We start from the raw sequence: 13,445 nt of genomic DNA on the forward strand, positions 1-13,445 counted from the left end.
AAATTCCTACGCACACACAGGATAATGGTGATGCATAGCAACAAGAGGGGAGAGTGTGTCCACGTACCCTCGTACACCGAAAGCGAAAGCGTTAGCACAATGCGGTTGATGTAGTCGTACGTCTTCACGATCCGACCGATCAAGCACCGAACGCACGGCACCTCCGAGTTCTGCACACGTTCAACTCGATGACGTCCCTCGAACTCCGATCCAGCCGAGCTTTAAGGGAGAGTTCCGTCAGCACGACGGCGTGGTGATGATGATGATGTTCTATCGACGCAGGGCTTCGCCTAAGCACCGCTACGATATGACCGAGGTGGATTATGGTGGAGGGGGGCACCGCACACAGCTAAGAGATCCAAGGGATCAATTGTTGTGTCTATGGGGTGCCCCTGGCCACGTATATAAAGGAGTGGAGGAGGGGAGGGGCCGGCCCTCTCTATGGCGCGCCCTAGGGGAGTCCTACTCCCACCGGGAGTAGGATTCCCCCTTTCCTAGTAGAACTAGGAGCCCTTCCAAGTAGTAGGAGTAGGAGAGAAGGAAAGGGAAAAGAGAAGAGAACGAATGAGGGGGCGCAGCGCTTCCCCCTAGTCCAATTCGGACTAGGCCTTGGGGTGCGCGCGGCCTGCCTCTCTATTTCCCCTAAAGCCCAATAAGGCCCATACACTCCCCGGCGAATTCCCGTAACTCCCCGGTACTCCGATAAATACCCGAATCACTCAGAACCTTTTCGATGTCCGAATATAGTCGTCCAATATATCGATCTTTACGTCTCGACCATTTCGAGACTCCTCATCATGTCCCCGATCTCATCCGGGACTCCGAACTATCTTCGATACATCAAAACACATAAACTCATAATATAACTGTAATTGAACTTTAAGCGTGCGGACCCTACGGGTTCGAGAACTATGTAGACATGACCGAGACACGTCTCCGGTCAATAACCAATAGCGGAACCTGGATGCTCATATTGGCTCCTACATATTCTACGAAGATCTTTATCGGTCAAACCGCATAACAACATACGTTGTTCCCTTTGTCATCGGTATGTTACTTTCCCGAGATTCGATCGTCGGTATCTCAATACCTAGTTCAATCTCGTTACCGGCAAGTCTCTTTACTCGTTCCGTAATACATCATCCCGCAACTAACTCATTAGTTGCAATGCTTGCAAGGCTTAAGTGATGTGCATTACCGTGTGGGCTCAGAGATACCTCTCCGACAATCAGAGTGACAAATTCTAATCTCGAAATACGCCAACCCAACAAGTACCTTCGGAGACACCTGTAGAGCACCTTTATAATCATCCAGTTACGTTGTGACGTTTGGTAGCACACAAAGTGTTCCTCCGGTAAACGGGAGTTGCATAATCTCATAGTCATAGGAACATGTATAAGTCATGAAGAAAGCAATAGCAACATACTAAACGATCGATTGCTAAGCTAACGGAATGGGTCAAGTCAATCACATCATTCTCCTAATGATGTGATCCCGTTAATCAAATGACGATTCTTTGTCTATGGCTAAGAAACCTAACCATCTTTGATCAACGAGCTAGTCAAGTAGAGGCATACTAGTGACACTCTGTTTGTCTATGTATTCACACATGTATCATGTTTCGGTTAGTACAATTCTAGCATGAATAATAAACATTTATCATGATATAAGGAAATAAATAATAATTTTATTATTGCCTCTAGGGCATATTTCCTTCAGTTTTGAGTTATTCTTATTTTCCTAGTAGAGGTTTGAGGCCACTTTGTACAACTAAACCAAAGGCAAGCCATTACCTTTTCCCATTGTTGGTCGAAATTTAGTGAGAAACCAAAGTGGCAAACTCTCTTTGAATAGCTCAAAACAACACCAAGAAGTTGGAAGAGGAGCAAAGTGGAGGGGCGGACTAACAAGCAACTGTGCCAAAGAGGAACTGGCAGGTGATGGGCAACAAGTGGGAGAAGCAAAGGGTCGTGTGTGACCGTGTGGCAAGCAAAAATGCCCGCCACATGAAGCCGCCAAGGAGGAGAAGAAGGAGGAGAGGTACAAGCTCTTTTGGGGTGTTCAAAGGGAGTGGATGGAGTTCGAGCATAGAGGGTGAAAGAGAAATTGAGCATTGAGAGGGAGAAGATAAACATGAAGAAGCAAGAGAAAAATACAAAATGGGAGCTTAAAAAGGCGGCGACAGTGCACATAATTTTGTGTGTGTGTGTGAGGGAGAGAAAGAGAGAGACAGAGAGAAAAGGGGGGGGGGGGTAATGCTTGCGAGGACACGAAGATTTTAGGATCATGTTGCAAGACGCTAGCCTCTTTGAGGAAAGCAAGAAGTGGCTCCACATGAAGAAGAAGGAGATCAACAAGCGCAATAAAGGACTCGATTGAATTATTCATGTATCGCCTATTTATGCATGCATTGTAGAAGTTTATTTTAGCATGTGTTGAATTATGATTTATTTTGCTTTGTCAAATTGTTGAATTTGTGTTGAATTGATGCTATATGATGCTAGCCACACCCTCCAATATAACCTTTTTAACTTGGTCTTGTATTTTTATTTACTAAAATCCATCTTCGAAGTCCTTCCTTTAAACTTCGCCAATACAATTTGGTGAGTAGTTTGAACATTTGCCAACGTGACAAAAGGGATAAGGAAAACGAGTGGACGCAGCTCAGCGCGACAGGGACTGGTAAGTGATTGGGTTGGTGGATATCATATAGTACTAGTCATGTTTTTCCAATGCAGTGACGTTCGCAATGATGCAGTTCTCTACGTCTGATTTTTTTTACCCCCTACATGTAGGAGATCGGTCCTTGACTTGACTCTCAGCTTCCAAATACCAAGTTGTCCCCTGAACTGGGACGAAGGTAATTAGCCATGGCGTCTACTGAAACAGGAGGTGACAAGTACCGGTCGTTCATGCACGGCGAGGGCGAGAAGAACACCGTGTGGAGGCATGGAGCCCCTCCCAACTACGACATCGTGAACAAGCTCTTCGAGGAAGAGAGGACCAAGGTACGCACCGCTAAACCTATCCACGAGTAGGTCCATGATGTACCCTGAATCACATCAATTTCTACTGATTATTACTACTAGTATTTTTAAGCTTTGTTCACGTGATTAACACTGCAACAGGAATGGCCGGATGGGTCTCTTGAGGAGAAGGTGCAGCGCCTGCTCAAGACCTGGGAGATGGAGATGATCCACAAGGTGCGCCCCGACGACCAGAAGAGCGTCCACTCCCAGGGATTCACCGCGAGCACCAACGGTGAGACGCCGCCGCACAGTGGCACCCTTCTGCCCATCCATCCACCGATCTTGCGACATAATCACATAAGATCGTCTGCCTTGCAACGGCACCAACGCTTGCTTATTTGCAGGGATGAAGCCTCTAACGCGGAAGGAGTGGACTGCCATCGGCGGCTACAACGCGTTCCTGGCGACCAAGCTGCCGCCGGAGCACCGCATCTACGACCCGGACAAGGAGACGGTCGACTCCGGCATGTCGACGTTCCTCACGGCGTTCCCCAGGGGCTTCGCCATCGAGGTGCTGGACGTGTACAGCGGCCCGCCGAGGGTCGCCTTCAAGTTCCGGCACTGGGGTTACATGGAGGGGCCGTTCAAGGGGCACCCTCCTCACGGCCAGCGCGTCGAGTTCTTTGGGGTCTGCGTCTTCCATGTAAGCTTGGCAGCTTTGATAGTACAGTCAAGTTTTGTTCAAAGTTGGGACTTCACAGAATCACAGTAACGGTCTAACAGAGTAGACACTGACATGGGTGGCTGCAACAATGTGATGACAGGTTGATGAGGAGATGAAGGTGGAGAAGGCGGAGTACTTCTACGAGCGCGGCAACTTCCTCGCAAGCTTCTTGAGCGCGCCTGCTACTGCTGCTGCTGCATCGGCTTCAGGTTGTCCTGTGATGAGAGGAAACTGAAGCACCAAAGAAACATGTCGCTCATATCGTTGGATGACCAGCTTCAGATTTCAAATTGGCTTTTGATTTCATGTGGTGGCATTACAATGTTTGAATAAAGTGGCTTATTATGTCTGGTACAAACACCACTTCGGGTGTGTAGGTGTAAGAAGCCCAACTTGGATTTGGACATCGCTATCTGAAGAGCTGCATGAAATGACTCGATCATCACCAAGAATCCGATAAAAAAGAGCCTACTTATTTTCGAGCTAGACAGCATCTTCCTTCATTGTTCGGAGGTGCATTCAGACTGTCACCAGAGGCTCTATTTGAGCACTGTAGGGAAGACACGTTGCCCTATTCGTAGCACAAACGCAAACCTTGTATTATAGGATCCTAACAAGTCCCTCCTGTGTCGACAATGGCAGAAATGCTTAGATGAGAAAACATGAGCTTCAGAAGCATTGCAAGGCAGCTAAGCAGATAGACAGGGAAATTATCTTACTTGTAGTACCTTTATAACTTTGATTTTGCAGACAATCTTGTCCTCAACTCCTCAGCAACCGCATCAATGAACTCCATGGTGTTCAGATACTTATCACGGCTAACACTGTAAGACGCCAAGAGAAGCAATTAAATAAAAATAATACTTCAAAATAACCGATTAGAACTAAGCCCTGTGTACTGTAGCTACAAAATGGAAAGAAATGGCAGAATTACGTTGGTCCGTGTATGAGAAGAGCTAGATCCTTTGTCATCTTCCCAGATTCCACTGTTCCCACACAAGCAGCTTCAAGTTTTTGTGTGAAATCCAACAGTCTTTTGTTGTCATCGAGCTTTGCCCTGTATTAAGTATTCAATATTAAGACGTAATGCTTCAGCTACAAATACATCAAATAAAGTTACTGCAGCATACTAAATATTTACAAAATTAGCAAGAAAAAAAACTGGAATAACCTTCCTAAAGTGAAAACTCCCACCAAAGTTTAGAAGACAATTTTCTCAACTCCACATATTAAGAAAACTAAAGATTGTGTATGGCAATTGAATAGGAATATTAAGATAAATTGTGTATAAAAACTTAGGTTCAACTGGTCTAAGAAAATAAATTTAGGTTCAACATAATGAGTGAAAACATTATCATCTAAGTTCTATGGTTTAATTCACCCTTGGTACCTATGTGCTAATCCAGTAGACCACGCAAAGATTGACGCAATGCTGTTTGTGCTAGTTTCGCCTCCTTTTTGGTGGACTCTGTAATGTCGTGTGACTGTACCGTGTGCAGCTTCAGCTTCAACTGTTCTACCGTCAGGGCACACCTAAAGTAACACGAACTATACTTGTTAAGCTGAGCAGAGAGAAGCACATACTGGGTGCCAGTTATTCCAGCAGTAGAGCACAATGTAAGTGCATTTCCAATAGTAAAACACTAAAACATTATCCTAACAAATGGTTATGAGACACGAATTGAACTTTGAAATACACAGAGTAGCATGAAATATCCGTCCGGGCACGTACCAGAACCGATGTCATGAGACCTAACGATCCAAAACCTGAAACAGGAGTAGAACATTCCAGCTCTTAACAAATGAACTACCATCCTTCTCAAGATAAAAGGTTGCAGCAGACAACATCCATATGTAGAGCACATACCTTGAGCAACTAGATCGCTCTGCACATCTCCGTCATAATTCTTGCAAGCCCAAACATAGCCACCTTCACTCTTTAGGGCATAGGCCACCATATCATCGATCAGTCTATGTTCATACCTGCCACAGCAACAATTAGTCTGGAAGAGAAGGAAGAAACATTTAATACTTGTCTGCACAAGACAGAGCAAATAGACTACCATATTCCTGCATCCTCAAACCTGCCTCTCCAATTTGTTTCATAGTTTTCTTGGAATATGTCTTTAAACCTGATATACAAGACAACCAGGCAAGTAAGGAATGTTATATTTCAATGAAATGCATACATGGATGCAAGCCTGTCTCCAAAGTAAGTAGATAGCTTATGATAATTGTATATTGACCTTCCATCATATTTTTTCAGGATTGTGTTCTTGGTACTAAGATAAAGCGGCCATCTTTTCTGGTAAGCCACATTCATCGAAGCTTCAGCAAATGCCCGAATTGACTGTTTGGAATGCAATAAGATAAATCATGTTATGATTAAAAAAAAACCATTTGAACACACACAGCATCAAAGCTAGCATGACACAGGGAACAAACCTCATCAGTGTTATACATAGACAATGCTACTCCACCAGCACCACTAAAGTTGAACACATCCAACTCTATTTGTTCCTCTATGCCATCTGTGGTAGTTTTAAAAAGATAAGAGAGTAAACATGACACTGACACAATGGATAACTTATATTTAGAGACTGGGAAAATATGATTAGTACTTTACTATATTAGTAAGGTACATTCACATATATGCAGTTGTTTTACTCGGAGAAACCGGTTATATTCATTGTACACATGTACTCCCTCCGTCCCAAAATAAGTGTTGCTGGTTTAGTACAAATTTAGTACTCCCTCAGTAAACTAATATAAGAGCGTTTAGATTACTAAAATAGTAATCTAAACGTTCTTATATTAGTTTACGGAGGAAGTACAAAGTTGTACTAAATTAGCGACACTTATTTTAGGACGGAGGGAGTATAAGCCAATTCATATGTCCCGAAGTAGTACCCCTTATTATATAAACCATTTAATAGGTCCTGAAGTAGTACCCCAGATTATAGTGATAGCCAAGCTTAATGTGCCAATATGGTGACACATCATGTCTATTCCAACAATCATGTCTCTATTTTGAGAACCAACAACATTTTCAATCGCAAAGATGTCCGTAAAAACAGGATGTAGAGTTATTATCAGTAGAACAAACACAATAGTGAGACCAAGCCGCAAGCTATCCGGTCCTAACTTCTACAAATTCTGACTTGTAAGACCTATCAGAACATTAGCTGGATAACTAACTTTGTAGGGCTACATACCAAATATCAACTTGAGTTTCCCTGGCCCTCTGATGATTGTATCTGTTGCTCGGTATTGATCACCAAAAGCATGTCTGCCAATGCATATGGGTTTTGTCCATCCTGTCAGAGTAAGATATGTAGCATAAACATCAACAAGCTCCAAGTATTGGTGTGTGCAGCACTGCAGTACAGCCACCATACCAGGCACAAGCCGAGGAACATTCTTGCAGATGATTGGTTCTCGGAAAACAGTTCCTGTGGAAAAAAATGAGTTCCACCAATGTAAGTAATAAAGAACCACAAAAGGTGCATTGATGGAAGTTCAGAGTAGAACGAACACAAGATTCAAGAATCTCAATGCACATATGTGAAGTAAATGAATCACGAGTGAGTGGTTTACCATTTAAGATGTTCCTTATTGTCCCATTTGGACTCCTCCACATAGCTTTTAAATTAAACTCTTTTACGCGTCCTTCATCTGTAAGGTCACAAGTAGTGTGGCGCCAAATCAAAATTAACATGGGCATCCAATGTTGCTATAGAGCGTTAAGGTTCATAAGTTAATGAGCCCAAATTCTGCCGAACATCACCTGGGGTGACAGTTGCGCATTTGATGGCCACGTTATACCTGAAAAAAAAAATAGAATCACTGAACCACTATAATGTAAAAGGCTACAAATATAGGAACCACAAATAATAATATCAGCATATGTTATATATCAGCATAAATGGAAGCACCAGCAGTCCAGCACACATGCAAATTCCTTCATTCAATCAATAATTGCTAGGCGATACTAGGACGAGGAGGTTCAGAAGCACTGATAATATTGATTTGCAGTAGACAATATCAGATCCATTAAAGAAAGGAACAACTAAATAGTGAAACAAAAACAAGAAAACAGAGAGTGGTCCAAAATCAGGAATCTGAAAAACTGAGGCTTACTTTAGGGTAGCTTCTGCACTTTCTATCGTTACTTTATCCCCAGTAGCATCACGGTTAGGTAGACCTAAGTCAAAGTATTTTATATCCAAGTCCAGGAAAGGAAATATAAGCTGCATGATCAACAAACATATTTAAAAAATGTCTCTTAATGAAGATGGGGGCAATAAGCAACACGAAAATCACAAAAAGTAATAAAATGGAGTAAAGACGTAAGAGATGCTGAGCACAATGCTTAGGTAAGTATTCCATCGATATCAAGAACAAACAGAAATGACAAGAACTAACCTTATCTTTGATCCATTTCCATATAATTCGTGTCATCTCGTCACCTACGCAAAATGAACATATAGTTTATGAGTTATTTCAGTCAGCAAAAGCATCGTCTCCCAACTATAAAAAAAGGGTGACACTTATGGGCTAAAAATATATTTCCTGGTAAATGCTACACAAAAGGATAATCAGTCTATTCATGGCACTTTTTCAGCCACTACTAACTTCTGAGTGAGGACATATTGGGCTGACATCTGGAATACAACAAGGCGCAATCAAGCAAACATGTAATAAATAAGTTTTTTTTAGATAAATTTTGCAGATAAGTTCTGAACTTGGTATCTGGAAATAGTGCATACTGAGTGCATTGGAAGACGATTTGGAACGTTTTTCATCTTCCATCAGTGTATCTTCCACGTGGTTAACCATACTACTTTCATGTCACCCAATAGAGAAGTCCTGCTAAGGTCAGTGCATTTTCTAATCAGAGAACTTCTTCAATACACCTTAGATTCAAAAAAATTAAGACCAGCCGCTGTATACACAGTGAAGCACCTAGTAAACTACTCCCTCCGTTCCATAATATAAGAGCGTTTTTTCTTTTCTTTCGCGGGTGGATATAAGAGCGTTTTTTACACTAGTATAGTGTAAAAAAACACTCTTATATTATTGGACGGAGGGAGTAGTAAGTAATTAGACGAACATTAATCACCAGAGCATCATGGAACGATATCACCGAACAACTTCACCCAAATAATCACATTTCCCTGCACAAGTGAAGTGGGCCAAGGCTGCCTAGAACACCAAGGTATAAGGCCGAAATTTGATCCCGTGATACTGTAGCCCATGGACTACGTTCCAGCTCAACTGCACATGATCCAAATCCAAGTAAAGCAGACTAATTCATCCACCACCATGGGCGGACTAACTCAGCCACACAATCAGTCAAACACACGCGGTACATAATCTTAACATGCCCTCTTGGATTGCAGAAAAGCACGAGACAAATCAAGCAGGGTTCCGATAGGAGAGTGGGGGATCGGGGTTCTCACCGTCCATCTCGACGATGGGGTTGGCGACCTGGATCTTGTCGAACGCCATGGGCGCCGCGCTCGGCTCGCGGGGCAGCTAGCCTTCTCCGGAGCGAGCAGAGGCGAGGCGAGGCGACGCGGGAGTGAGGAAATTCGAGCTCTTCCAGCCTGCGCGGCGTGGACTGGGGAGACCGGAGCGCGGAGAGAACGAGGCAGTTTGCAGTTGTATGACGAACTAAGCGACACGGCGGAGTCCGGCCGCAGGCCGTGGACTTGGTCCAGTGTGCGGTGACTGGGACAGGGCATCTGGGGCCACGTCACGTTTGAGTGATCGGCCCTCTAATTAATCTAGGGCGTGTTTGGTTCCTTGTGTTGCATCTGGCCCGCATCCATTATGCAAAATCTGGGTCGTTTGATAAGCTGTATGGGCCCTTCAGCCTGGCCCGGCGGATGCAAAAGGAGGCCTCTCAGCCAGGCTGAGGGGAACGCAGGATTCCTGCGTATCTCGTGCAGGCTCGTTCCTCCGTCTCCTTCCTCTCCCTTCTGCCTCTTCGTCACGCGCCGCCGCCAAGATCCAATCGACCAAGCGCCGCTGAATCCTTCTTCGTCAAGCACCACCACCTCCGTTCTCCTCTACTAAGCGCCGCCGCCGTCCTCTACAAAGCGTCGTCGCCGCCGCCCTTGTCAAGTGCCGTCAGCTTCGTTCGCCTCCACCAAGCATTGCTGCTGCCGCCGGATCCTGCCTCCTCGTGCTCGCCTGATCCAACCGTCTGGAATCACCGAGCCTCGGATCCCATCGCTCCACGCTGCTGCATATGCTCTGCCTTCCGCATCAATTTCAGCAATATTCAGAAGAACTGCACCTCATACAGCCATGACGTACAAGTTCACCAAACACCAATCTTGGCTCAACTTTGCATCGGCTCAACCAGGTCGTGGTCACCCAGGTTCCCTCATGCAATGCATCCTAAAACCACCCAGGCAACCAAACACGCCCCTAGCGACCGGAGAAATGGCACGCCCCGTAGGGAGATCGAGATCGAATTTGGGTGAAGAAACTAGAGTTTGGGAGCACAAGAGTATACGCAAAGGGAATATGCTTGTATTAGCTGTAAGTGTTGATTGAGAATTCTCGGGAAAATTGGCATACGGTTACTTCTTTTTTATGAAAGAAGGGCTCTCTCCTTCCCATTTTTATTAGGGCAGCGCTCTGCGCCGGCGCGCCGGCCCAATTTTTCGGCCGGTCAGCCCAGATCCGTCCGATTTGCACGCGCGCAGCTGTCAGATCTCTCCTCCTCCTCCCCCGCACCCCATCTTCAACCTCCCGCACGGAAGAAAGGGAGAGGAAGGACCGAAGGAGGGCGCCGCCCCCGCACACGCTGCCCCCTCGCCTCGCCTCGCCTCCTCATCTCCTCTCACCGCCGGTTGTCCCTCGTCGCCGACCCCCGCCGTCGGTCGCCGACGAGCTTCGTCATGGTCGGGTACCCACCAAGCTCTTGGCCATGGCTGACATGGAGCCTCCGTTGGCAGCGGTTGAAGCTCTCCGCCCCATGGTTGTAGCATCTGATGCGCCACCCCCACCCCGTCCATCCTTGTCGTCGAGCTCGTCGCAGGGTGCACGCTGCAGGCACCGCAGTCGTCTTCTTCCCTGAGTAACCCAATTCCACATGTCGCCGTTGTAGCAAAACAGCCCGACGTTTGTAGCTTTTTAGAATCCCCGATGTAGCAAAAAAACAAGCGACTCCACTTCGCCCTGTACCACTCCCTTGATGTAGCAAAACAAATCGCAGGTTCCAGGTTCTATAGATGCTGATTCCAGAAATTCTGCTTGCTGGTTGAAACCTTTTTGTGCTGCTCGTCGGAGTGCCATGGATGCAGCTCCGCCTCACCGATGATTGGTTTCAGCAAAAAACAGAGATGCCCCGTGGTAGCATTTTCCCATGTCAGTCGTAGCAAATGAAGACAACGGTTGCAGCAAAAAAAATCCATCGACGCCGCCATTGTAGCAAAAATGTTAATCGGATGTAGCAAAACACATCGCCAATGGTAGCAAAAAACTAGGATGTTGCAACAAAAATGTCGTCCTCGTCGTCGCCGGTCACACCTCAGTCGTAAAATAGCACCATGGCCGCATGAATGGATGTAGCAAAAGGCACAGACGGCAGTAGCAAAAAATTGATACGGTTGTAGCTTTTATCTCAATGGTTGAAGCTTTTCCCCTCTACGGTGGAAGCTTTTCTGTAAACGATTGAAACTTTTTTCGTCTTGAGCAACGCCTGGGTGAAATATACCTCTCTCGTTCGGTTGAAGCTTTTTTCATCAAAGGTTGTAGCATTTTATGTCAGCGGTTGTAGCATTCGGCCATGGCAATGACTGCTTGTAGCTTTTCATATATTTGGTTGAAGCTTTTTTCACCTCGTTTGAAGCTTTTTGGTTAGCGGTTGTAGCATAAGCGTGTGCAGCAGGTTCTGCAATGCCTGCGCCACCGTCCAGTCGAGGGTCACCGGAGTTGCAGGGTTCTTCGGGAGGAAGCGGAGGTGATTTCTTTGGCGGCTTGCTTTGGCCGCTCGCTAAAGGTAGGGATGAATGAGTGGACGAGAAGAGTCTGTACGGGATGCCAGTTCCAGCAAAAAAACTCATAGGTTGTAGCAAAAAATGATGCCGGTTCCAGCACCCGAGGTCTTACTGGTTCCAGCATGGGTGGGCGTTTGTTCCAGCACACGGCGTCAACGGCCATGGCGGAGCTCGCCAGAGCTGCGGCTACAACCAGATGTGTAGGTGGCTCCCCCATCGCACATCGCCTCGCCTCTGTCGCACATCACCAAGGTCGCCGCGGCTCGCCGTCGCCATGAAGCAAAAAAGAAGAGATGGGATCGAGAGACGGAGAAAGCAGAGACACTCGTGTGAGAGGATAAGGCTAGCGGGACGCGGGCGTGGGCCAGCCAGCCCACCTGGCCTGTGGTCATGGCACCCCCTGCGTAAAAAGGATCCAGCACGATCTGATTCCCACGCGCCCCGACTCACACGTGACCAGCCGAAATGCTCGGCCGACGCACCGCGGGGAAACATTTCCCTTTTTATTAAGAAAATCATAGCAGTTCGATAACAAAGTTCAAACGAAACGACACCTAAATAGGATTCCTAACCTCCCAACTCAGCATCCCTTCACCAAGGGGCAGAGCTGCATCGCGCGCATATCCACACAGCCAAATCTACCTTATTACGATCATCCAAGGGCATCAGCCACAAGGCACCCAGAAACACCTACAAACTCCAAAAGACATTACCAGAAAAAGAAGCAGCAAACGAAAAATTAGCAAAAGCTTCAGGCGGAGACTTTTTCATCCTTCCAAGCGTGCCACATTGAACATCCACCCTTGCGAAACTCTGTAGACCTTATTTGCTACCCGTTCTAGCAGTCTTGTGCCCAGCTCCAACACCCCTTTTTGGTGCTCCTTTATCTGCAATATTGATCAATCCAAAATCCATCTACACATTAGTTTGATCAAAGTCATAGTATCAGTAAATTTCTTATTATCAAAGATTATGCCATTTTTGCACTTCCACATAGTCCAGAATAAAGCAGAAATTTCAACTAGCCATAAGCGGAGATTATGACATACGGTTACAGATGGAGGGATGGCTTAAGTAGCCCAACGGCAAAGGGAGAAGGCAAATAGTAAAACCAGTGAAACGCTACAAGGTAAATAGTAAAACCAGTGAAACACTACAGTGCCTTTCATCGGAAAAAAATACAGTGTCAGTAAATAATGGTTCAATCAATGGCGAGCTCCGCGGGCCATTGGATCTTCTCCTGATCCTTCATCTTGGTCGTTCGCTAATTGAAGATGTCGATGCCCTTAACTAGTGAATTGTGCCTGACAAAAATCAAGGTCGTTCGTTCGTTTTTCTCGTGCAACCTCCTTCAAGTCTCGCTCTCGCGATTGCCTCCGCCACTAATTATGTATTGCTATTGTGCTCCGCCGCTCCAAGTTGTTCGTCTCCTATGCTCAATCGACTCATCGAGTTAGCCAACATGGTCGAAGGTGTCATATCAGCGAATACTTATGACAAGAACGAAATGAGATTTTTGGGTTGCAAGAGACAATGCATTCACGCTCCAAGAACTTTAGTGGCTGAGTATCCAACTCTTTGCTGAGCATTGGCCGCCGGCTAGTGGGGAGGCAGGCCACTCTGATGAAATCCTTTTAGGGGTAAAGGGTGGAGCTTTTGAAGTCGGTAGCATGGATACAAGTTCTTTCTCAGCATGGAACTTCCTGTAGAGAAACATCTAACTTCAAATGGGAGGTT

General features: G+C 45.8%; 2 protein-coding genes across 3 annotated transcripts; one reads left to right on the plus strand and one right to left on the minus strand.

Moving 5' to 3' along the window:
- The first annotated feature begins 2,751 nt into the window (after nucleotides 1-2,751).
- LOC119267784 (pathogen-related protein-like) lies at nucleotides 2,752-4,047 on the plus strand. The gene is made up of 4 exons (XM_037549222.1): nucleotides 2,752-3,008; nucleotides 3,129-3,261; nucleotides 3,374-3,672; nucleotides 3,794-4,047. The coding sequence occupies exons 1-4, from the start codon at nucleotides 2,871-2,873 to the stop codon at nucleotides 3,926-3,928; spliced, it is 705 nt and encodes a 234-aa protein (XP_037405119.1). The 5' UTR covers nucleotides 2,752-2,870; the 3' UTR covers nucleotides 3,929-4,047.
- LOC119267782 (isocitrate dehydrogenase [NADP]-like) lies at nucleotides 3,975-9,400 on the minus strand. 2 transcript variants are annotated; one of them, XM_037549221.1, is made up of 16 exons: nucleotides 9,156-9,400; nucleotides 8,119-8,162; nucleotides 7,834-7,943; nucleotides 7,481-7,518; nucleotides 7,291-7,368; nucleotides 7,092-7,145; nucleotides 6,909-7,010; nucleotides 6,139-6,224; nucleotides 5,940-6,043; nucleotides 5,757-5,825; nucleotides 5,561-5,676; nucleotides 5,426-5,460; nucleotides 5,084-5,226; nucleotides 4,628-4,750; nucleotides 4,413-4,517; nucleotides 3,975-4,317 (listed from the first exon to the last, which is right to left on the minus strand). In XM_037549221.1, the coding sequence occupies exons 1-15, from the start codon at nucleotides 9,202-9,204 to the stop codon at nucleotides 4,424-4,426; spliced, it is 1,245 nt and encodes a 414-aa protein (XP_037405118.1). In that variant the 5' UTR covers nucleotides 9,205-9,400; the 3' UTR covers nucleotides 3,975-4,317; nucleotides 4,413-4,423. The 2 variants fall into 2 exon arrangements, with proteins under 2 accessions (XP_037405118.1, XP_037405117.1); XM_037549220.1 differs by having other exon boundaries at nucleotides 4,422-4,517; nucleotides 9,156-9,399.
- Nucleotides 9,401-13,445: the final 4,045 nt, after the last annotated feature.

Source organism: Triticum dicoccoides, chromosome 3A (assembly GCF_002162155.2).
Source record: "Triticum dicoccoides isolate Atlit2015 ecotype Zavitan chromosome 3A, WEW_v2.0, whole genome shotgun sequence".
Taxonomy (NCBI): Eukaryota; Viridiplantae; Streptophyta; class Magnoliopsida; order Poales; family Poaceae; genus Triticum; species Triticum dicoccoides.